The following is a 24,036-nucleotide window of genomic DNA, read 5'->3' on the forward strand; positions in this document are numbered from 1 at the left end:
CAAAAACAGAAATATTGAATTATCCCTGCAAAGGTCAGCTAAAAGCTGTCACGCAATTCTTTCTTGTCGTGTGAGACGCTTGACATCACGGCGGGCATGACCTACCTCTTGCCCAACCGCGTGACATGAATGTTGTCTACGCGCGGTTCGTGCCAAATCAAGCCTTGAAAAGGTTGCAAACAAAATGGGTTAAAGGTATGGCCGCAAAGGAGCGAATAACCGAGTGGCTGAGGTTTAAATGACATTTTGACTTGAACATGTCGAAATTACGTACAATAAACCCTGAAACGTTTTAACAGTAGCAAGTATCATAATAAGTTTTCACAGTTTTTCGGATCATGCGATTTAAGGCAAAGGAATTCCGTCACAAATTTCATGCAAAATTTAGGTATTACTTTAGAATATCTGACTAAGCAGTTTCTCGGAGAGCCAAGCTGAAAACCGCCAAAGTAAGAAATGTAAATGACAAATCCACTGATACTCTTTCTCAAGGTGATTTCCAACTCTGAGTGTTGCTTGAGCTTTATGAGAGGGATGATCGCATCTTAGGAATTAGCACTTTATGGGAGATACATGAATTCTCTTTTGGTGAAAAAGACATTGCATCGCATTACACTGACTCAGAAATCAGAGGGTCTTGCATGGCCCCTCATATTCCCGTATGAATGTTACGAGGACTGGCTCGCCAAAAAAGTGGGCACCAATCTGGGAATCAATCATGCTTAAGACCAATACTAAAACAGGCAATGAGATTTCCATTCTCTTTCATATGCGAGTCCGAAAGCATATTAGTTTAACGTATGGATTTTCGGTTCTTGTGTTATGTATAAGGGCATCAGTAAATTACTGTATTGCTTTTGGGGATTACATTTGCTTCGAGATTTATTTGACAAAATAACTCAACATTCTAACGAAAGGGTTACATTTAAAATCGACAGCCTGGTAAGGAGATAAAAATGAAGGAAACGTAACATAATAGAAATAACTGATTCTACCTCGCACTGTTCGGTCACAATTTTTCCTCTGTGGAATTCTATCGATTTCCGATACAGTTGATAAATTTTTTATCGACTTTAATGGAACGTTATTGATGGCGATGTTTTCGACTGCACACGTATGGACAAAATATAATTGAAAAGACACACACGCACAGGTCGGAAATATTGGAAAAAATAACAACAAGGTCGCTCAATATGGCTTCAGTACTGAACGATAATAGCATAATCGCGGATACAAAGAAACATCTTCGGTCCAAAAAATATTAAAACAAGCAATCAAAGTGTACAAAGATATAAAAAAATATTTTTTTAAAACGTTTTTTTTTTTAATATTTGAAGTGAACAAGGTACCCGCACACTTTTTATTAAAATACTGGAAGCAAGAGATATAGGTACTCAATACGATTTAAAAACGAAAATAGTGACCATCAAAATCAAGTTTGTTTTCCTTGGGTACACATTGCGGACCATCTGGAGTACCATAACGTTCCACCTTTTGACCACCTTGCATTGTAGGTGTGATCAGCAAGGCATTAGTGGATCCAATAGAAGGATCTTCATCAAAGTAATTGAAAGGTCTGATGAAGAAGTTGACCGAGTTGGCAGCTGTTGCCGTGTTAGGAAGATCTTCTGAATGTGGCACATGAATCGCCCCGACGGTCACCCAGGCAACTAGATCCTCGTTCAAGATGGAGTCGTTATCCAAGAGATACTGACGGAAATCCAACTGTGGGGATAAAATTTTTGGCAATTATCAAATTTTCTATTGAAGAAGACGTTAAAAACATTCTAGGAAAAATGACAGAGGCTAGGATGGAATGAATTCAGTGAAGATCTTAAGAAATGATGAAACGAGCTCAGTCGCCAAAGTTTTTGGTCCTTGCCATTGAAGAGCCCATCACCACGAAACGTCTAATGAGTATCACGGCACTTAAGACCTTAAGTCTATTTTTTAATTTAAAAACTGTGTTCTTAAACGTCCGCACAATTCAATATGGCAGTTGATCTGCTAGATAACCGCTCTTTTGTCAAGTCCTTTGCTCGTCACCTTGCTGATCTCATCTGCTACTGATAGAGATCGTACACTAATCTGATTCTGTAAGAGTTTTTTGCGCGAAAGATAAATCTATAAATAGCTAAATAACTATACAAACTGTGACCTAGGCTTGAGAGAGGTACAGCCTCAGGGATAATATGACACTGCTTCTTGTACAATCTCCCTCCCACTCCCCTTCACTAACCTGTAGACTGCAAAACAGTCTGTTTTTTTTTTTTTCTTAAAATCAGTAAAGAAATCGGTAAAGGGTAGCGTAATAGTCTGACGCGCGCGAAGCGCGCGAGCCTGAGGCGACAGAAAAAAACCCGTATTTTTGCGTCTCTCCCCAGTCTCGCTCTCTGTTTTCAGCCTCGTACCAGACTTTTTGTTTGACTGCTCGCGCGTACTTGAATACGTAAAAATACGGACTGTTTTGCAGTCTAACTAACCTGTGGATCTGCAGGGGCGTTCTGGTTATAGATGGAGCTGCTTTGCGTCTCATTTTCTTTATATTTTGTGACAGCCATTTGGTAAAGAGACCAACTCATCATGGATACCATCATCCAGTCTTCAGGATACAATTGTTTCAGTATTCCTCCCAGTTGTATGCGATATCCTTTCTTCACGCCCACCCTGTTCTTCTCTGCATCATTAAAGAAATTCAGATATTTTGGAGTATCAAAGTTAAATTTATAAGCGGCGTCTAACTCCGTGTTTTTGACGCTGCGCTTTAGGACCTTTTGGACACGCCGTTTGTTGGGAAACCACCGCTCTGTGATGTTTTCTATTCCGATCTCAATTGTCTCATAAGAGTTCTTTCTTCCACCGACGTCTAAGTCAACCTTGTAGTTGAAAAGATGATCGTGTGTGCCACTAGTCAAGTGTTCGTAAAGTTTATACCCGTATGGATCAGTGCTAGAGTCGATGAATGCACCCCAGACATAACCAGATGGTGAAACCTTGACTTCTATGACACCATTTTGGTAAAAGATAAAGTCGAACACGTAATCGTAGTTGTATACAGTGGAAATTGTACGTAAAACGAGCACTTGATCGGCCATTCCACCATAGAAGCGGTAGCCCCCCACAAAATTATTATCATAATGTCGTCGCAAGGGCATTCCAGTGTTCAGCTCGAACACGCAGACAGCGTTGTGAAATGTCAGTGGTATTGGAGATCCCATCATGTGCACTAAGTCGAAGAAAGTGGCAGTATAGGGGCAGTCCACGCCTTGCACCAACTCAAAGCTACTTTTACCCATTCCCCAATTACCGTCAAGGAAGTTGTTCCAGGAAGGGTTTGGATAGTATCCGCCGTACGTGGCCGCGGCTTCCTGAATGCTGAGCTCGTAGATGATTCTTTCTCCGTTGAATTTTATGTCGTATATTTGCAAGCCAAAGTTGGAATCCACTCTAAAATCAAAGGACCAAGACATGTAGTTAACGTGGCGTCCACTGACAGTGTATCTCTTTCCGTCAGGCTCATACATCTCAGGGCCTCGCATAGGCTTGACTGGTTGGGGATCTCCTCTGCGCTCATAGCTTGAAAATAGTGAACCTTTCCCCTTTGGTGCTGGTATCTTGATTTTGCTTATAGTGCCTTTGTTGTACTCGTTCACCAACTCATCAACAGAATCAAACGTTTGATTGTTGTAAATGACTTTCAGGATTTTCCATTTTGTAGCATCCACGCCTGAGTGATCAACTAACAGCTGAAGATCAAGGGGATAAGTGTATTGGCCTGTAACCTTGCGAGTGAAAAAAATCCACGAGAATCGATCTTCACCCGTAAAACCCATCGGTGAGATGGTAACAGGTTCCAGGCACTTTTCGGCACAATCATTGTAGGAGAAGCCATCGTAACTTTCTGCCATTAGCTTTTTGAGAGTTTGGCACGCATCATTCAAGACTGCCGAATGCAGAGCAGTGTGCTCTACGAAGGCGTCGAAAGGGCGAGCATTGAATGGCACAAAATTTCTCTGCTTTCCAGGAATTCTTCTGATGTCATGTTTATTTGGATCAGAGGCAGGAGAGACAACATATTCCCTTACCACTGGTGGGTCAGTAGCACCGTGAAATACGACCGCAATAGCTTTCTTTTCAGGCTTGGCGCCATCTCCATCCAAGTATGCAAGGGCTTCATCTTTTGAGGGAGGCAGCAACTGTATAAGATAGATGTAGTTGCTGTTTAGAGTAGCTTGTAAATAACTGGTGAGGCTGAGTTCTGCTTGCATCAAAAGATAATCTCTAACAGAGGCAATTTCTTTGACTGTAAGGTCGTCAAACACACCTGCGGACTTCGGTGGCTTAGTCGGATTCGACATTCCATCTGCGCATAATTGTACTGTGGCTTTTGTATGTACTCCTGAATCTGCCGATTTGGGTTTGGTCTGCTTTGTGGCTACTACTATCAAAGCAATAAGCAGTGCAACGCTAATCACGATGAAGACGATAGTAAGCACTTTCCATTTGAAGACTGGCGTGACACTCGAAGAGCTGCATTTTTGCTTGATCATTGGATCGCTTGTTTCCATGTTTGTTTTCTGCATGATTCTCCTTCTAAAAATGAAAGAAAATATATCGTTTCAGTTCATTAATCTTAGGTACATAAAATCGAAGCTCTATGTGAGATCACCTGTCCAAAACACCAAAATTTACCCAGTCAAAGTCTTAATATATAATTGGAGCATCTCGTAAGCGACCGGGACAACTTTTGGGTGTGACGACTTGGTCTCATCTCGCTGAATTAGTTCGCTGTGTTTGGTACGGATAATCACAGTATAGGAAGAACTTTAGGAGACCATCTCTTAACAAGATGGAACTACATCGACGTATACTACACTGATCGAGGCGCGTAATTCAGTGTCTCGTCCAAAACTAGATACCATGTCGGGATCTCTGCTCGGGAAATTCCCCGTGTGCTTCGATTCTGACAAGTGTCCGCTTAATCCTCTCACGGTGAACAAAAGTACGGTCAGTACAAGCCCCTCCAAAAAGAGGAATATATATGTATATATTTCCCTCTTATATTATTCTACTCCCTTAACCTTATGGGTACAATATACAAACTGATCATGAGTTCTTGCTAGTTCTATGCCAAAGCCGAGAGAAAGAGAAAAAGGGGAGAAAAGCCGTCTTTACTTTCTCCCTTGGCACCAACTCCCAACCTTCCCCCCCTCCCTCCCCCCCCCCCCCCCCACCACTCTCGTTCGCCTATTCAAATCTCCTCTCACCTAAGTCTGATACTTTTGTAAGAACCTTCCTTAAAACAAAAATACGGCAAGATACAAGTATAGCCGTGTAGTGTTCCTTACGTGCCCCGAAGGCCAAACATTTTTATGCTAATGAGCTTGCTAAACAAGTTTGGACTGATTGGCTTTTTGTGCCTGTTCACTGGCGCTCGCCGATAGCTTGCTGATCTTTAACCAGAGATCTCTGTAGAAATTTCTTCGATCTATTATGGACAGTTCGTTTGGTCCCAGAAATGCCAAAAAAAAACATATATTCCCTACCTCTATAATACGGACACCTCTGTAATGCGGACACTCAGTATTAGTTCTGTCCCTTTGGTGTCCGTATTAAAGAGGTTTGACTATACATCAATCAATCAATAAACCTTAAGCTGTTAAACTGGGGGGCTGTCTCGAAAAATAATCAAAATTCAAACAGGGGAAACAGCCACCAAACTGGGTGAAACATAACCACTTAAGACAAAACGAGTCACTATTTATTTGAAGTCTTATTTGTCTCCTCAGGGCCTGAACGATCACGGAATTTATGGGGTATGCGAACATAAGTTCTCAACGATTTTTCCCAGACATCCATTCGATTCGTCATTTAAGTAAGCCGACAAATGTCAAATTACCCTTTTAATTACACTGCGAACAAAAGTACTAAGCATTACTAATTCCTATCGAATATTGGCTCTTGTTTTCCTGTAATGAAAAATCACGTATTGAGACGTTGGGTGTACTTAGCGTAAACTACGTGCAAGATTCTTCAGCGACCTGAGCTTAAATCAGCATCCCGGGGGTACTACTGATCTGCTGCAAGCAGGTAGCATTCCATGGTCGCTTGGCCGTAAGCACAATGGCGACATTTCGTGAGGTCCTTTCAGTGCCGCTAGAGATTAGCATGCAAATTGAGTTTATCTTAGTATTTGTTATTAAGATAGTTAGACTGTAAAGTTATTCAAATGTAGTAAATGTTTGTAAACCTACCTGGAAGAAGTTAGGAGTACTTTAGGCAACGGTCTGGATTTCACAAAGACGCCTGAATTTTCAGCTCGTTGATAACGATTGGTCTAACAAGAGCTGGAAGTTACTGTAGGTGAGGCGTCTTAAACAAACACTTGATAATGCTTGACCTGAAAATCACGCAACTGTCAGAATCCAGCCACTTTTATCAATACGATTGAATATCATGATAGATCCTTTTGTTTTCATATGCTTTATTATACAATGTTAATTATGCTTTGACGTTGATAGTCACATTTGTAAATTGTAACGCGCTTCATGATCGATCAAGCGATCGCACCCCTGCCAAACTTTTCGAACCTGTTTTATCCACGAGCCTCGTAAAAGAAAAATCTATTGTTTAGGAACGAGAAATTAATTTAAAAAATTAACTTTACAACAGTGCCTCTTATTCAATCCCTCATTTACACCGGCAAACGGTTTCCCCGACAACTCAAGTAGTTTAACAAGACTGGGTGAAAAAAACGTTTTATTGGTGAAAACTTTGGCAAAGAGGCTGAACTGAATCAATGTGTTTGGAAGACGGAAAGACTTCATCGTCCAAATAAAGAGTATAGTATAAATAACTTTACCGTAAATCACGGGATATGTTGCGGGAAAACGATTTTAAAAAAAGTCTTATTCATCGACAGGTTCCTTTAACGAGGAAAAATTGTAAGAAAAGCTTGCGTTTCTCAGTGGCTCTTAAATCAACGTTAACGATTTTTCTCAGTTGCCTTTGTGTTAATTCATAATTTCAACGCTTCGTGTGTTCTTGGAACACTTTTGGTCTCAGACTTCTTACTTTTAACCGGCACATACCTGGGGAAACCTCAAACAGGAATAAGGCGAAGAGGAGGTGCAAATCGTCAAAAAGGTCGGAAGCTTTTAAATAACAGATCAGAGGTTGTATGAAAAATAGGCCTATTTTTCCTTTGCACAGAAAACATGTGTCAACGTAGTTTTTCACTTATTGACTTCCTTGGTTAAACCGCACTTCTTTATCAAAATTTACTTGAAGAAACATTTTTTAGGCGCCAAGCTCAAGGACGACAGCCCTCGTAGTGCGTCCGGTCTCCGCTACAATACACACAAGTATTCAGAATGTACTTAAGAAAAGTGGAATGATCAATTAACACTTTTTTCAAGAGAATAAAGTTGAGCGAGTTACTTTGTTTTCTCATGTTTTGGCAAAGTTCGTCACTGTTCCGTCAGCAGTGATTCGTAATAGCAAGAAGAAAGGAATCCCTGAGTTAAGAATTTCCTTTGGCTCTTTTGCATCACCGTCGTGTTCTCTTCAGGGCCGTCCACCAAATGTTCTCCCGAATTTTGCAAGATTGTGATGCGGATACAAAAAGTCCCCTCCGGAAAAAAAATTAGAAAAAGATAACTGAAACGATGCAAAGCGCACACAAAATGTTACTGAACAAGACACTTGCAAATTCAGAACTGAAAAACAAAAGACGTTAACTCTTTAAGCCCCAATGGTGACCAAGATCAATTTTCTCCTAACGATATCCATACCTTGTCAAGAGATAAGGTTATGAGAATTAATGAAATGATCGCTAAAGAGAAAATGGTTTGATCTTTTATCAAATTCTCTCAACTACCTCTTTAAGGAAATGTATGGAGATCAGTTTGGAGAATTGCTTTGTGGATATTGGGGCTTACAGGGTTAACTCAAGATTACTGAGGAATATAGCGGCCATTAAAATCAAGTTTGTTTTCTTTCGGTACACACTGGGGACCATCTGTGGTACCATAACGCTCCACCTTTTGACCACCTTGTGTGGTAGGCGTGATCAGCACGGCATTAGTGGATCCAATGGAAGGATCTTCATCAAAGTAATTGAAAGGTCTAATGAAGAAGTTAACCGAGTTAGCAGCTGTCGCCGTGTTAGGAAGATCTTCTGAATGTGGCACATGCATCATACCCACGGTTACCCAGGCAACTAGATCCTCGTTCAAGATGGATTCGTTATCCAAAAGATACTGACGGAAATCCACCTGTGGGGATTGAAAAAATATATAGATATATATATACAGATTATATAAACCAAACTTTCCATCGAAAAAGAGATTAAAAAAATGTTTTCGGAAGTATAAATGATGATGGCGAGAATCAAATCACGTTAAAGGTTATAAGAAATAATAAACCATCACAACGTAACGTCACGGCGCGTAAGACTTTTAGTCTATTTCTAGATAACTTGTTGTGTTCTCTAACGCCCGCGGTTCACATCATCTTCATTCTGAAGCCCCGTCCAAACGGACGCAGCATTGCTGGCCAACAAAACCCAGCATCAGGCTAGATGTTACATGTTGCGTCCATTCGCACTCCTGTTGCATGTTGTTGCCTGTTGTTGGGAGTTGTAACATTCGTTTGCACACCACTGCAACACAGAAGCAACAACACGCAACATTCTTGGCGCAACAATTTTGGGAGTTGTTGCGTCCGTTTGCACGAAGCGTAAGAACAAGTTTACAGCTAAGTTATGTTCTTTTACTGTGTGACCCAGGCGTCGTCTGAGACTACTGAACATACACCCTCAAGGATGATAAGCTACTGCCTTACTCACTCTTCCAGTTCCCTTCACTAACCTGTGGATCTGTAGGGGCGTGCTGGTTGTAGATGGAGCTGCTCTGCGTCTCATTTTCTTTATATTTAGTGACAGCCATTTGGTAAAGAGACCAACTCATCATGGGTACCATCATCCAGTCTTCAGGATACAATTGTTTCAGTATTCCTCCCAGTTGGATGCGATACCCCTTCTTCACGCCCACCCTGTTCTTCTCCGCATCATTAAAGAAATTCAGATATTTTGGAGTATCAAAGTTAAACTTATAAGTGGCGTCTAACTCTGTGTTTTTGACGCTGCGCTTTAGGACCTTTTGGACACGCCGTTTGTAAGGAAACCACCGCTCTGTGATATTTTCTATTCCGATCTCAATTGTCTCATAAGAGTTCTTTCTTCCACCGACGTCTAAGTCAACCTTGTAGTTGATCAGGTGATCGTGTGTGCCACTAAAGAAATGTTCATAAAGCTTATACCCGTATGGCTCAGCGTTAGAGTCATAAAATGAACCGAAGATATAACCAGATGCTGAAATCTTGACTTCTATGACACCGTTTTGGTAAAAGATGAAATCGAATACGTAATCGTAGTTGTACACAGTGGATATTGAGCGTAAAACGAGCACTTGATCTGCCATTCCACCATAGAAGCGGTATCCTCCCATAAAATTGTTATCATAATGTCGTCGCAGGGGCATTCCGGTGTTCAACTCAAACAGGCAGACAGCGTTGTGAAATGTCAGCGGAATATCTGCACCGCTCATGTGCACTAGGTCAAAGAAGGTGGCAGTATCTGGGCAATCCACGCCTCGCACCAACTCAAAGCTGCTCATCCCCATTCTCCAGCTGCCATCGAGGAAATTGTTCCAAGAAGGGTTTGGATAGTAGCCTGCATATGTGGCTGCAGCTTCCTGAAGGCTGAGTTCGTAGATGATTCTTTCTCCGTTGAATTTTATGTCGTATATTTGCATGCCACTGTTAGAGTCCATTCTGAAATCAAAGGACCAAGACATGTAGTTAACGTGGCGTCCACTGACAGTGTACCGTTTTCCGTCAGGCTCATACAATTCAGGGCCTCGCATAGGCTTGACTGGTTGTGGGTCTCCTCTGCGTTCATAGCTTGAAAATAGTGGGCCTTTTCCGACAGGTGAAGGTATCTTGATTTTGCGTATAGTGCCTTTCTTGTATTCGTCGACTAACTCATCAACAGAATCAAAAGTTTGGTTGTTGTAAATAACTTGCAGGATTTTCCATTTTTTTACATCTGCACCTGAGTGATCAATTAACAAATGCAGATCAAGGGTATGACTGTATTCGCCTGTAACCTGACGGATGAAAAAAATCCAGGTATATCGGTCATCGCCCGTAAAACCCATTGGTGCGGTGTAAATGGTCGAAAGGCACTTTTCGGTACAATCAGTGAAGGAGTAGCCATCATAACTCTCTTGCATTAGCGTTTTTAGAGTTTTAGAGGCATTGTTCACAACTGCCTGGTACAAGGCAGTAAGCTCTAGATAGCCATCAAACGGACGAGCATTAAAGGGCACGGAATCTCTCTGTCTTCCAGGAATAATTCTGATGTCGTGTTTGTTTGGATTAGAGGCGGGAGAGACGACATATTCTCTTACCATTGGTGGGTCAGTAGCACCGTGAAATACGACCGCAATAGCTTTTCTTTCAGGCTTGGCACCATCTCTATCAAGGTATGCAAGAGCCTCATCTTTTGAGGGAGGGAGAAACTGTACAAGATAGATGTAGTTGCTATCTATAGAAGCTTGATCATATCTGGTGAGGTTTAGTTCAGCTTGTATCAAAAGGTAATCTCTAACGGAGGTAATTTCTTCGACTGTAAGGTCATCAAACACACCGGCGGACGTAGGTGGCTCAGAAGGGTTTGACATTCCATCTGCGCATGACGGTACAGAGGAATTCCTTCTGTAATCTGGACTTTTGTTTTGCTTTGGTCCTGCTTTAGCTTTGGTCTGCCTTGTAGCTACTACTATCAAAGCAATAAGCAGCACAACGCTAATCACGACGAAGACTATAGTCAGTACTTTCCATTTCAAGACCGGTGCCCGCACACTCGAACGACTTGATTTTTTCTTGAGCATAGGATCGCTTGTATCCATGTTCAACTCCATAATAATCCTCTTACTAAAATTATAAAAAAAAAGAAAAAAAAACTGAATAAAACTACAGTTAAAAAGGCTTGCCATTGGGTCTAAGAAGCGTCAATGGCAGACCACCTCCCTCCCCTCCCTATTGATCCATGTCTATTGTATAATCCTCTTCCTAATGGTGTAAGAAAGAAAAGTGAAAGGGAGACTACATAAAACGGCAAGTTAGAGTTCAAGCAATCGCACTGCAGATCACCTCCAACCCCTCCTCCCCCTAAAGGAATATTTTCCAAAAAATTCGCCCTCCTGTTAATTATGCCTCCCTGGACCAAAAGAGAACCCTAGCATTCCAATCAGATTTTTCTATACTGAAGGGGAGAAAGAGCGAAGAAAGAGAGAGAACGCAGAGAAAGCCTCCTTTTCCCTCCTCTGACTTCACACCCTTTATCTTTTCCTGAATCTCTTTTTCCTTACCTTTAAAGGTAGCCTGATATAGTAAGAACCTCCCCCAACACTAAATAGTATGTATGGAACTTACTGATAATTGTGGCGAGCGTGGCTTACGCGTTGGAAATTGGGAATTCACGTCCGATTTCTCTTCTCCCTTTCAAAAGCCACAGACAATTGCAGGGTTTGAAAATCCCAGCTATTCCATCGAGTAAAGTAAGTGCGAAACCTTTGATATGGAAGTGACCTTCCTATCATGAAAGTGGGATCAAGTGGAACTTATTTTCACCCGAAGTGTTTTCCGGTTGGCCTCATTTACGTAAGTGGAGGCTTTCTGAAACACGGACGTAACTATCATGCAAAGACTTGCCTTTACCGATCGCAAAATGTTCAGTTGAGTGTCACGCAAAATAAAACAAAAAGTAATAAATAAACCATAAGCTGTTACATGCTGTTAAGTATATTGTCTCTCTAGCGCCGTAACGCCAACCCGGAATTTGCAACATGCGGGCATCAAAATTCTTAAAGATCTTTCGAAGACATCCATTCACATCGCTCGTTATTATGTCGATTTGGCCTTCAGTCCGGTTAAATTCAAGTATTAAAAAGAATCACAATTCTGACACGTCAGAACCCTTTATATATTAGATGAAAATACAGGGTGAAGATAGAAATTTTATGTTGCGAGTGGTTGTAATTTTCACCGCAAACAACCCAACTCTCTCGCACCTCTCAGTATCGCGGGTCCAACATAGTGAGTAAGCTTTATTTGACTACCGTAAATGAAATTACAGTATGCAAACTTAAGATAATACGGGATAATAATAATATGTCGCAGGTGCTAGCTGCAGCTGGTACACATCGATAGCTTCCATTGCCGTTGTTGATGTTGGTTTACTGAGTACGTGGTACGAATATCGGCGAAATTTCGTGAAGATCGAATCCTTGTGGAGAGGTGTCCAAGTGTAAAGGTCTTCAAAGCAAATTATGGACTGTAAAGGTATTCAAATGTCGTAAATGATTGTTGACCTACCTGGAAGGAGTTAAGTAGTACCGTAGGCAAAAGTCTGGAATTGTTTTCGCTAAAACGTCTTGAATTTACCGGCCTCGTAAACGCGGAGCAATGGGTTTAACAAGAGCTGGAAACTGACGGTGCTATAGCAATACTAGGGACAAACACCTGACTTCAGTCACGTAACTGTTGGTACTCAGCCGCCCGGCTGCTTTGTATCAGTTTTGATTGTTTTCGTATGCTTTGTTCTGCAAAGACGACATTGACGTTGATAAGTGACAGGACCGGATATTCTTATCTTTGTAATTGATTTATATTGCACCGAGGATCAATCGAGCGAATAAGTGCACAAGAATAATACTGTAACACGTCCACACCCCCAGGGGTACTCCTGGGAATTCTTAGTGGGGGTGTGCCACCCAGCAGTCTGTGAATAAATGTCATTTTCCACACCCGTTTTTAGACCTGGCCTCTAAAATCCATACCCATTTTCAGACCTGACCTCTAAGAAATTATGTCATCATTACTTAGATTAGAACAGCAACGAAAAAAGACTTATAAAAAATCCATTTCAAATATATTCGCATATTTCTCTTTCCGTTTCTTACTTATTTGGAACTGAAAAGATAAGTACGCTCATACAGTACCGTGGTTCCCTTGAAAACCATACCCGATCCCAGACCAAAATGGGCAAAATCCATACCCGATTTCAGACCAAAACGAGGAAAAAACCCTACCCTTTGGGGCGGCACATACCTATATGGCTTATAGGTATCTGAAACCGGGTGTGCCATGAAGACTTGTAATTAGTAATTGGTGCGTTTTAAACAGTCGTCTATTGTTAGTCAAATTGTCAGTTCTCCAGTCGTTTTCTCGTAGTTAGTTTTGCTTGATCTCGTCAATAAGTCGTTTGTATGGTGCTACTGTTGGCTACGATTCAGTGGCGTTTGTTGTAAGTTAGTAAACCAGCTTTCTAAAGTAAGTCGTTGATAGTAGTCTGTAGAATACGTTATACATGTCGCAGAGTCCCAGTCAATTTGATGTTTCGTCTGTAAATGGTGTTCAGCAATGTGATTGTTAACGTCACCATTCCTCGTCGCTCGTTTGTGTTCGGTCAGTCGAGTACTAAGGTTTCTGCCGGTTTCACCAATGTAAGAAGCCTGGCAGTCGCAGCATTTGATCTTGTATACTGCTCCCTGTCTGTCCTCGGGTTTGTCTTTGTCCTTTACATTAGTAAGCAGTCGTCGTAAAGTGGTTATCGGTTTGTGTTCAACACGTATATTGTAAGGTTGTAATATACGTGCAATAGTTCCAGAGGTGCCTCTGACGTACGGTATAGTCACTGTCGTAACAGGGCCAGAGTTGACGTTGGTCTGAGTGTTGGAATCAGTGTTACTGTGGGTGTTCCGTCTAACAAAGTCTGTGTTGTAATTGTTCTTACTAAAACGTTGTCAAGTTAAAATTATAGATAAATCACAAATGTAATTGTAGATAAATGACAAATGTAATTTTACAGGACAAAATCAATTCTTTTACTACTAACAACAATAGTTTTAAATTTCGGGTACACTCATTTCAAACCTGATTTTTCATCGGCATCCAGTACTTCACCATTGCTCTTAGCTTTAGATTTTTATCATGTGACCTATCATGTGACCAAATCCTGAGAGGACCCAGGGTTCATCTTGTTCTATCGTAGGTAACTTATCAAAAGATATTCAGTAATCATAGTTGTAGTCATAATTGCTACCACATTTGACTAAGTCCTAAAACCTCCTTGAAAAGGAAGACTTGGTTCGTGTAAATAGGGTTTTCCTTGAAACGACAATTGTTGGTCACGTTTATTACTGCGGAAATAATCTGCCCAAACAAAAGGGTTCACCAGGGTTATTCCGGCTGTGTATTAAAATGTAAAAGAGGATATAACTTATATCGTTTCGCTTCCCATTTAGAACAAGAAACCGTCGAGTCGCTACTAACCTCCCTCGTGCAAAGCATGTTGGGCATCACCATGACAAAATCGAAGACTGGCGAAACTTGAAATAATTTCAGCAATTTGCGAGACTAAGTGAAAGGTCTCTGTAACCAACCCTAGTGGCAAGAAAGTGACGCATGGCTCATTATATTTAAAGAACTTGGTTTTAAAAGAAACATCTCCACGCTGATCTCGTGATCTAACACTAAACGCACTACAGTTGTTTGAAATAATAAAAGCAAGGCGCACTGTCACTTAATATCACAGTAATTTTCAAGGAGTTACAATAACTCCTCTAGTGGGGCGAATGTAACTCCTTACAGTGGAGTTTCTTTAAAGGAGTTTAAAGAATTCTTTTTCAGGAGTAAAAGTGACCCCAGATATTGAGGAGTTAAAATAACCCCCAAAAAGGAGTTATCCAGTACCTAAAAGCTTTACTCCTTTTTTAGAGTTAAAGTAACTCCAAAAAGAGTAAAAACAACCCATGTAAGGAGTAAATATAACCCCATTTCGAAGTTACTTAACTCCAGACTGGGAGTAAAAAGAACTCCTTTTCAGGAGTAAAAATGACCCCAAATTCGGAGTTAAATTAGGAGTTAAAGTAACCCCCAAAAAGTTGTTATCCTGTACCTAAAATTTTTACTCCATTTTTGGAGTTATAATAACTCCCTAAAGATTACGGTGCTGGTTTATCCATAGTAGGTGCCATTATGATCAAGTTTGTTTTCCTTGGGTACACATTGCGGACCATCTGGAGTACCATAACGTTCCACCTTTTGACCACCTTGCATTGTAGGTGTGATCAGCAAGGCATTAGTGGATCCAATAGAAGGATCTTCATCAAAGTAATTGAAAGGTCTGATGAAGAAGTTGACCGAGTTGGCAGCTGTCGCCGTGTTAGGAAGATCTTCTGAATGTGGCACATGAATCGCGCCGACGGTCACCCAGGCAACTAGATCCTCGTTCAAGATGGAGTCGTTATCCAGAAGATATTGACGGAAGTCTAACTGCGGGGATGAAAAACAAATAAACATTAATTGTATATATCAAACCTTGCAATTTTGTAAGACTTTTGTGATGTAATATAAGAAGGAAAAACAATGATGGCGAGGATTGAATCACATTGAAGATCAATCTTTATCCTATAGACCGTGCCTGTGGGGGAGGGGGAAAAGAGGCCATGAATAATAATAATAATAATAATAATAATAAATACTTTATTTATACTGCGAAAAATTGATCAGCTGAGTATAAAAACAGCTGGTATAAAATAAAATATTTCAAGATTAAAAAAAGAAAAACAGTAGTACAAAGTAAAAAAAGGGGGAAGGCTAATATTTACAATAAAAAAGGTGTTAAAAAAAGGAAATAAGATAAAATAAATTAATTTATGCTGTGTTTTGTCTTGTTCTTGTAAATACTCAAATGTCTTTCCTTTAAAGATCCTAAAGTTAGGCCATCAGCCCGTAAGTCATTGGGTGACTCGTTCCAATCTCTGACTCGCGCTTCCCCTCACTAACCTGTGGATCTGCAGGGGCGTTCATGTTGTAGGTGGAGCTGCTCTGCGTCTCATTTTCTTTATATTTAGTGACAGCCATTTGGTAAAGAGACCAACTCATCATGGGTACCATCATCCAGTCTTCAGGATACAATTGTTTCAGTATTCCTCCCAGTTGTATGCGATACCCCTTCTTCACGCCCACCCTGTTCTTCTCTGCATCATTGAAGAAATTCAGATACTTTGGGGTATCAAAGTTAAACTTATAAGTGGCGTCTAACTCTGTGTTTTTGACGCTGCGCTTTAGAACCTTTTGGACGCGCCGTTTGTAAGGAAACCACCGCTCTGTGATATTTTCTATTCCGATCTCAATTGTCTCATAAGAGTTCTTTCTTCCACCAACGTCTAAGTCAACCTTGTAGTTGAAAAGATGATCGTGTGTGCCACTAGTGAAATGTTCGTAAAGTGTATACCCGTATGGATCAGTATTAGAGTCGTAGAATGAACCGAAGATATAACCAGACGCTGCAATCTTGACTTCTATGACACCATTTTGGTAAAAGATGAAGTCGAAAACATAATCATAGTTGTAAGCTGCGGTTATTGAACGTAAAACGAGAACCTGGTTAGCCATTCCACCATAAAACCGATAGCCCCCCATAAAATTGTTATCATAATGTCGTCGCAAGGGCATTCCAGTGTTCAACTCGAACACGCAGACAGCGTTCTGAAATGTCAGCGGCTTTGGGGCCCCGATCATGTGCACTAGGTCAAAGAACGTGGCGGTATTGGGACAATCTACGCCTCGCACTAACTCAAAATTGTTCATACCCATTCTAAAGTTACCATCAAGGAAGTTGTTCCAGGAAGGGTTTGGATAGTAGCCGCCGTACGTGGCCGCGGCTTCTTGGAGGCTGAGTTCGTAGATGATTCTATCTCCGTTGAATTTTATGTTGTATATTTGCATGCCACTGTTAGAGTCCATCCTGAAATCAAAGGACCAAGACATGTAGTTAACGTGGCGTCCGTTGACAGTGTACCGCTTTCCGTCAGGCTCATACATCTCAGGGCCTCGCATAGGCTTGACTGGTTGGGGGTCACCTCTGCGTTCATAGCTTGAAAATAGTGGGCCTTCCCCGATAGGTGAAGGTATCTTGATTTTGCGTATGGTGCCTTGGTTGTACTCGTTCACCAACTCATCAACAGAATCAAACGTTTGATTGTTGTAAATGACTTTCAAGACTTTCCATTTTCTGACATCTGCACCTGAGTGATCAACTAACAACTGAAGGTCTAGGGGATGACTGTATTCGCCTGTAACCTTGCGCATGAAAAAAATCCACGTGTATCGATCTTTACTAGTAAAACCCATTGGTGCAGTGTAAGAAAATGAAAGGCACTTATCAGTGCAATTGGTGTAGGTGTAGCCATCATAACTCTCTCGCATTAGCTTTAAGAGAGCTTGAGATGCAGTGTTTATGATTGCCTCATTCAAAACGTTACCCTCTATAGAGCCGTCGAAAGGACGAGCATTGAAGGGCACGAAATCTCTAAGCTTTCCAGGAATGTTTCTTATTTTGTGGTTATTGGGATTAGTGACAGGAGAGATGACATATTCCCTTACCATAGGCGGGAATGTAGCACCATGAAACACGATCGCGATAGCTTTTCTTTTAGGCTTGGGACCGTCTTCGTCCAGATATGCCAGAGCCTCATTTTTAGAGGGAGGCAACAACTTTACAAGATAAATATAGTTGCTATTGACAGTGGCTTCTTCATATCTCGTGAGGTTCAGTTCAGTTTGCATCAAAAGATAATCTCTTACGGAGGTGATCTCAAAGACTGTAAGGTCATCAAACACACCAGCGGACTTGGGTGGCTCTGAAGGATTCGACATTCCATCTGCGCATGACGGTACAGAGGCATTTCTTATGGAATCTGGACTTTTTGTTTCATTTGGTTCTGCTTTGGTTTTTCTCTGCTTTGTGACTACTACTATCAAAGTAATAAGCAGCACAACACTAATCAAGATAAAGACAATAGCCAGCACTTTCCATTTGACGATCGGTGCCACGCTTGATGTACTGGACTTTTTCTCGATCATTGGATTGCTAGTATCCCTGTCTAACTCTTGCATCATCGTCTTTCTAGTAATGAAAGAAAAGGCTTAAATGCATGCCGTTAGATCAGTAGATGTCCTGTTACTGCGTTGCATTTCTGACACAAATCACGTGGCAAAAAATATGCAAAAAAACCCTAAGCTCTTGGGTTTATTGTCTCCCCAGGGTTTGAACTTGACCCTGAATTTTACAAGGCTTAATGAACTACGTCAGTCTCGTTTTATGCCGATACGGTATTCGAACATTCTCAACCATCGTTTTTAGATTTTCAATCGCTTAGGCCCGTTTCAAACGTCGCGCTACTGCGGTGCCGAACTCAATTGATCGAATTAAATTCGACTTTAGCATGGCAGTAGCGCGACGTTTGAAACCAAGTCGTGCTACTGCTGTGTAGCACGGCAAGCCTTGCCATGCTACACGGCAGTAACTCGACTTGGTTTCAAACGTCGTGCCTACCGCCCTGCCGAACTCAATTCATGAATTATAGAAATACATTAGAATATATTTAAAAGTTTGCTAAACCGTTTCTTTACTTTTGGGTTTTGTTTTTGGCAACAGCCGTTCCATTCGAATGTCATTGTATGGATTAAATTCTACGTCTGAAACCAAGTCGTGCTAATGTCGTGCTGCAGTCGAGCTACAGTCGAGCCAGCTAAGCACGGCAGTAGCACGATGTTTGAAACAGGCCTTAGTTATTTAGGTAGACAATCTCGATTTTGTGCTTCAATTAGAAGGTGAATCCGAATGACGAGGACACATGCTGACACTTCTGCATCCTGCATCAAAACTACAAAGTGAAAATAGGAATTTCGTACAAGTTACGAATGCGTGTAATCATCATGCACACACGACGTCCAACGACGGATTATATCAAAATTATCGGCATGTAAGCCCAAGTCAAACTCAGCACAGGGGCTATGACATCTGGCCAGGTATGCACGCGCAGAGTCAGTTTCCGTATGACAGTGGATGAACAAGTAAATCGGCCACATTTTGTGGGAATCGAATCATTTCATTGCATTAGGACTTCTCGTATTGAGAAGCATGCAAATTAAGTTAATTTTTTCAAAAGCAGTTACCGACAGTTTAACTTTCTAAATGCAGAAAATTGTAAACCTACCTGTAAAGAGTCTCCACACAGACGTTTTCCACACCTCGGTAAATAGAACGCGGCGCAGAGTAAGACAAAGACAAGACGTGACAATTAACAGTCACGCAATCATGGGTTTTCTCTGCTAAGGTAGGGACACCCTCGCGAGACCGACCGAGGCAAGTGTCCCCTGAATAGAGGTTGGGCTGGGGTTTGTTTATAATTAGCCAAGAAAGACAATATAAAATCTTGGTGAATTCACACCAGTATAACATCGATTTGTATAGGTAATAGCATGATTTGTGTTGATATTTGACATAAATACTACGAGTGATATTTCGAAATTGTTATATGTAATTTCACGAGCCGTTAGGCTAGTGAAATTTGAGACAATTTTGAAACATCACAAGTGGTATTTATGCCAAATATCAGGTACGAATCATGCTATTATTTGTTTATACTACTACCCACAAAAGGTTTGTAATTTTCACATGTAGGTATTTCAAATGAAGCTGAAATACCACTGCTCTAAGCCAATCAAATTGCAGTAATTTCTCATGCAGTAGTATGAAAGTGAGATAATTCTGTTTGTGAAATCTTCCACGATTGTGATATGTGTACACTTAAAAATATCAGCCCTCTTTATGGTCAGTCACTTTTTCATTGCTAAGAGGTCCCTTGAAAGGAGGTTAAACCTTGGTTTTAGGACCCAGGAAAAGTGTCCCTTTCCCGTGAACAGAGGTGTCCTTTCGATGCGAATACTTGTTTACATTGTTTGCCTCATTAGCATAGGCTTATCATTATCTGATGAAGCTAATAAATTGAAATTTCAGAATATTGAAGGAGCATAACAATTTCAGTTATCTCTGAAAATTTGAGCCCGATATACTAAATAGTTTCGGAGAAATTCTCTTTGGAAAATCCCAAAAGTTATAAACATGTATCATCCTCATAAACGTTTTGCCACCCAGTAATTTTGCAGTTTTTAATTGCTGCTATTTTCTTTCCTACTGATTGCAAAGAGCTGAAACTTGCACAAACTGCATAATTTAACCAGCTCTTTTACTTTTTGAAACTAATTGATGTATATTGCTACATCTTCTATGGGTTAACTAATGAGGAAAAATGTAAACAGTGACGTCACGATGAATCCGCCTATAGGGGTAATAAAAAACAAAGAATATGTGGGCGTATTTCCTTCACTAAACTGGTTAAGCGCCTTGAATAGAAGGGTCCCGAAGGAGAGGTTCCTTTTGCTTTCATATGCTCCTCTTTTTTCAAGAAATATTGGTTTATTGTGATAAATGGCTGAGTTACACGCTGGATACCAGGTTAGAACCACATGTAGCCTACATACTCTTGCACTGAGCCGTTTTATATGATTGATTGAAATCCCTACCCTTTCATATACCTGAAGCCTGAAAAGGTCTCCGTTTCGGGCGGAACCACCTCGTACAGGCCATTACAGCAGGAAGTACCCCGTACCCCACCCCCTTCCCCCCTTCCCCCGCCGAAGATATTGTTACGGTCATGTTTAATCAGTTTTTTCAAACTTTTAACACAAACAGCCGGTTAGCTTCAATTTAACAACACCCACAATGTATTTATTTACATAACTTTTAAGTTTACAATACTTTATGCTCCGCAAATAGCTATAATGCTGACGTAGGCAGGGCAAAACGTTAAATGATGGCGATATATAATTACATAAGAGAAAAAGGAAAAGAAAAGAAATACAATAACATAAAGAAAGAAACACCTTACATATTCAATTCAAGTACAGGGAGTTTGTTATTTCAAAATAGACTCAAATTACAACTGGAGGTATATACAACTAATCTGGTATCAGGTTAACATTCAACTGTAATTATTTTCATTATCTAGAACATGAAGGAATAATGATTTTATTTTTTTACGAAAATTAGATATATTGAGAGTTTTAACAGAAAGTGGAATAGAATTCCAAATAGACACACCAATTCTAGTAAAAGACTTTTTCATTTTTTCAGTTCTAGAAAATTTGACAGAGAAACATTCCTTTGCAGATAACCGAACATTATGGCCCGACATAATGTAATTTATATCGAGGGGTGGTACGCACGTGATATTCCGCTGGGGTTGGCTTGTACCAGGTCTAATCATGTAGGTCACATGCCCAGTATATGAAAGACAGTTCCAGCGAGATATTTTTCCTTCCTACTCTCGCCATCAGATTGAACAGATCCCCAGAAAAAAATTTTCCCGCCTCCTCCCCATTTCACCACCTCCCAGCGATTTATCACGTTTATTCCATCCTGTCGCTTCGATAGTATCACTTTTTAAGGCTGGCGATATTTTGTCGCCCCATTTGTGAACAAGGCTTCTCAAACTCATTAATAATTCATTAAGAAAATACAAAGGAAATTAATGTTTAATGAGTGTTTGGAAATCGGATGAAACACTGCTTAGTATTTGCATCCTTAATTTCTCCTTCAAAAATGATTTTGTTTGAGAAGAAATATCAAACATTCGACACAGTGTTTCATCACCAGATGAAACACTGCATCTCATGTTTGATATATTACATCATATACGGAAATGTTTATTGGTCTGTTTGAATTTTGATAATTGTTCGATTAAAACTAGCCACAATCGTGGCCAAATTTATTCCAATAAAGTTGTTTCTTATTGCTACTTCCGAGGAATTAGCTCTTAAGTGGTTTCTCAACAAAGCTCGCCCCTTTTAAGTGGGTCACTTTAGATCATGTTTTACATGAAAACACGGCTCGACAGAAAATGATTTTTTGTACTGATTTTCGCAAACTTATCTAGAAGACTTTTAGGAGCTGTCTTAGCATGGACGTCATACATCAAATAGTAATGTAATATGATGTCTCCTCCCGGCGGATCTAATAAAACGATTGTTTATCTAATATTTATTGTAGTCTTATTTTAAATATAACGTTAGCCTGTTCCAGGCGTTCGAATAGTGGAGTGATAGTGGAGTGCGTTTTTTTTTCTGCTCACATGTCTGTCCCCAGGATCTGAAAGCTTGGAGCAGGCTAATTAACAATTATTCCTCGAGCCCGAATGGGCTCTGAGTGAATAGCCCATGAGACTGAAAAAGCCCCCGCTTTTCGCTACTAGTGGGCTATAACATATAGCCTAGTAGTAGCTCAACCAATCAGAAAGCAGCATTGATAATAGACCACTAGTTGGATTTTACTAATATAACGTAGACCTAGCGTGCACTAGTTTTCATTCAAAGAGCGAAACAGAAATGGACTAAATAAAGTGATAGTTAGTTATTGCGATCGTGAAATGTTCAGCGTCCCGTATAGTAATTTATCACACCTTTCATTAAGTAGTACATTGCTCAATTTTTCTTCCGTTTAGCTGTTTCCTACCACAATTATATACGTTTTTTAAAGGTCAAGTAACCTTCAGTCGTCTAGTTGCCATCTGAGACGGGTATAGATACATGCAAAACTTTGCACTGAATCGTACATGGGATTTTACAGCATCTTTAAAACGTCTTTGAAGCTTAAATTGCTCTCACAATTAAAACATTCAGTCCCTGCTCAGCCTCAAGTCAATGTTAGCTGTTCTCAGGATAATCCTGCGATTGTCTAGTACCTATTTTGGGGAAAGTACACTTGTCACCAGAAACCAAATTCAACTGTGCTTGTCCTTGTGTAGGCCCAGCTTGTGGCCCGATATTTCTCTGCGTTGTCTACTTCTCATGTACACTTTCCTTGCTCTTGAGAGACCTGGAAAACCACAATGCAATTCCCGCGTTGATAAGCATAACTATCACAGCTTCGCCAACGGTGTTGATGAAAGATGCGTCAGCGGTTGTGTCTGCCCATGCGCCTTCCCGCTGTCTCCAGGACCTCTTATGCTTGATATCAAATTCAAAAAGTTTGAGGCCAAATTCTGTGCTCAAGGCAACAAAGACATGCATAAAATGATGACTGTTACCGACCAGATCAAATCGTCCTGGAAGAAGGCGTTCCGGTAACCTGGTACTGTACATAAGACCTGCTACAACAGTGCAAAAAGCGTGACGGAAATAGTAACCAACAGATGCGCTGTTGCATGCAGAGAAGGCCACGCATGACGTGCTACTATTAGCGTGACAACTACAGAGTGTCACGCCAACTATAAATGGTAAGGTGCAATTCAACCAAGCTACAAGACAGGAGATTGTACGGAGGAGATTACCGTATTTAAATACTTTGTTTCCAGTCTTGCAGGTGCTGTATGTCGCGATGAAGGAAAGAGTTGCCGCTAAAGACATGTATACAGAGGGTATCTCAAAGATGATCCAGTTGGTGTTTGTTGGACGAGTGTAAAAGAACACGGCCTGAGCCGATGTGAAAGTATACAGGCTGATGGCTGCGTAGTCAAAGAAAAAGCAAATTTTGTAACCCCGTTCAGATATGGAGTTGAAAAGATGCGCCATAGAGCTGGTGGAATAAAGTGTAAACGTGCCAATAGCAGAAGCAAAAAGCGGCAAAGTAAATGGATCAAAGAGATGAGGCGTTTGGGTTAGAGCAAGAAGAGTCGAATAGCGCATTACAAAGAAAACCGTGGTGAAGATGTGACTCCAAACGTTAAAGCTTTCGTTGTTAATGTAGAACAAACTCTTAACACACTCCCAAGGTGTACTATAAGCTCGTCGGTATGCTGACGTAATAAATCGCTCGCGAAAGCCTTCAGGCATTTCACAGTCTTTGAAGAGCAGCCTCATGCTGTCTTTTTCAGTAAGAGCTGTACTCTTTTTTCCCATTTTTGTTGCGCTCAGCTTTGGTTCCCTAGCTGTTTCGGCTCTTGTTGACGTCCTGTTGTATTTTTTTTTTCTATCGAACAAAAGAGATGTGAACTGTTGATCTATGATTCTCATACATTATAGCACCCTTGCTTTACTTTTTTTTACAAAATCATGAAAAAG

The 24,036-nt window shown here is 40.7% G+C and overlaps 4 protein-coding genes across 4 annotated transcripts; all 4 read right to left on the reverse strand.

The window, feature by feature from the left end:
• Positions 1-1,097: 1,097 nt before the first annotated feature.
• On the reverse strand, positions 1,098-4,884 carry LOC140941614 (diamine oxidase [copper-containing]-like). The gene is made up of 2 exons (XM_073390637.1): positions 2,484-4,884; positions 1,098-1,725 (listed from the first exon to the last, which is right to left on the reverse strand). Exons 1-2 carry the CDS (start codon positions 4,581-4,583, stop codon positions 1,405-1,407), a joined length of 2,421 nt encoding a protein of 806 aa, XP_073246738.1. The 5' UTR covers positions 4,584-4,884; the 3' UTR covers positions 1,098-1,404.
• Positions 4,885-7,948: 3,064 nt separating this feature from the next.
• Positions 7,949-10,991, reverse strand: LOC140941624 (diamine oxidase [copper-containing]-like). Its single transcript, XM_073390649.1, has 2 exons — positions 8,871-10,991; positions 7,949-8,276 (listed from the first exon to the last, which is right to left on the reverse strand). The coding sequence occupies exons 1-2, from the start codon at positions 10,983-10,985 to the stop codon at positions 7,956-7,958; spliced, it is 2,436 nt and encodes an 811-aa protein (XP_073246750.1). The 5' UTR covers positions 10,986-10,991; the 3' UTR covers positions 7,949-7,955.
• Positions 10,992-13,237: 2,246 nt separating this feature from the next.
• LOC140941635 (diamine oxidase [copper-containing]-like) lies at positions 13,238-19,173 on the reverse strand. The gene is made up of 3 exons (XM_073390659.1): positions 19,134-19,173; positions 15,916-18,040; positions 13,238-15,402 (listed from the first exon to the last, which is right to left on the reverse strand). The coding sequence occupies exons 2-3, from the start codon at positions 18,031-18,033 to the stop codon at positions 15,085-15,087; spliced, it is 2,436 nt and encodes an 811-aa protein (XP_073246760.1). The 5' UTR covers positions 18,034-18,040; positions 19,134-19,173; the 3' UTR covers positions 13,238-15,084.
• Positions 19,174-22,313: 3,140 nt separating this feature from the next.
• On the reverse strand, positions 22,314-23,937 carry LOC140933524 (membrane progestin receptor gamma-A-like). The gene has a single exon (XM_073383117.1). The coding sequence runs from the start codon at positions 23,872-23,874 to the stop codon at positions 22,816-22,818; it is 1,059 nt and encodes a 352-aa protein (XP_073239218.1). The 5' UTR covers positions 23,875-23,937; the 3' UTR covers positions 22,314-22,815.
• Positions 23,938-24,036: the final 99 nt, after the last annotated feature.

The sequence above is a fragment of the Porites lutea genome, chromosome 1, assembly GCF_958299795.1.
Source record: "Porites lutea chromosome 1, jaPorLute2.1, whole genome shotgun sequence".
Lineage (NCBI taxonomy): Eukaryota > Metazoa > Cnidaria > Anthozoa > Scleractinia > Poritidae > Porites > Porites lutea.

Excerpts from the sequence above, each read along its gene's own strand:
- LOC140941614 (XM_073390637.1), bottom strand. The coding sequence starts at position 4,583 with ATGCAGAAAACAAACATGGAAACAAGCGATCCAATGATCAAGCAAAAA. Across the intron at positions 1,726-2,483 it reads ACGCCCCTGCAGATCCACAG|TTGGATTTCCGTCAGTATCT; the intron begins GTTAGTTAGACT and ends TTATCCCCACAG.
- LOC140933524 (XM_073383117.1), bottom strand. The coding sequence starts at position 23,874 with ATGGGAAAAAAGAGTACAGCTCTTACTGAAAAAGACAGCATGAGGCTG.
- LOC140941635 (XM_073390659.1), bottom strand. The coding sequence starts at position 18,033 with ATGATGCAAGAGTTAGACAGGGATACTAGCAATCCAATGATCGAGAAA. Across the intron at positions 15,403-15,915 it reads ACGCCCCTGCAGATCCACAG|TTAGACTTCCGTCAATATCT; the intron begins GTTAGTGAGGGG and ends TCATCCCCGCAG.
- LOC140941624 (XM_073390649.1), bottom strand. The coding sequence starts at position 10,985 with ATGGAGTTGAACATGGATACAAGCGATCCTATGCTCAAGAAAAAATCA. Across the intron at positions 8,277-8,870 it reads ACGCCCCTACAGATCCACAG|GTGGATTTCCGTCAGTATCT; the intron begins GTTAGTGAAGGG and ends CAATCCCCACAG.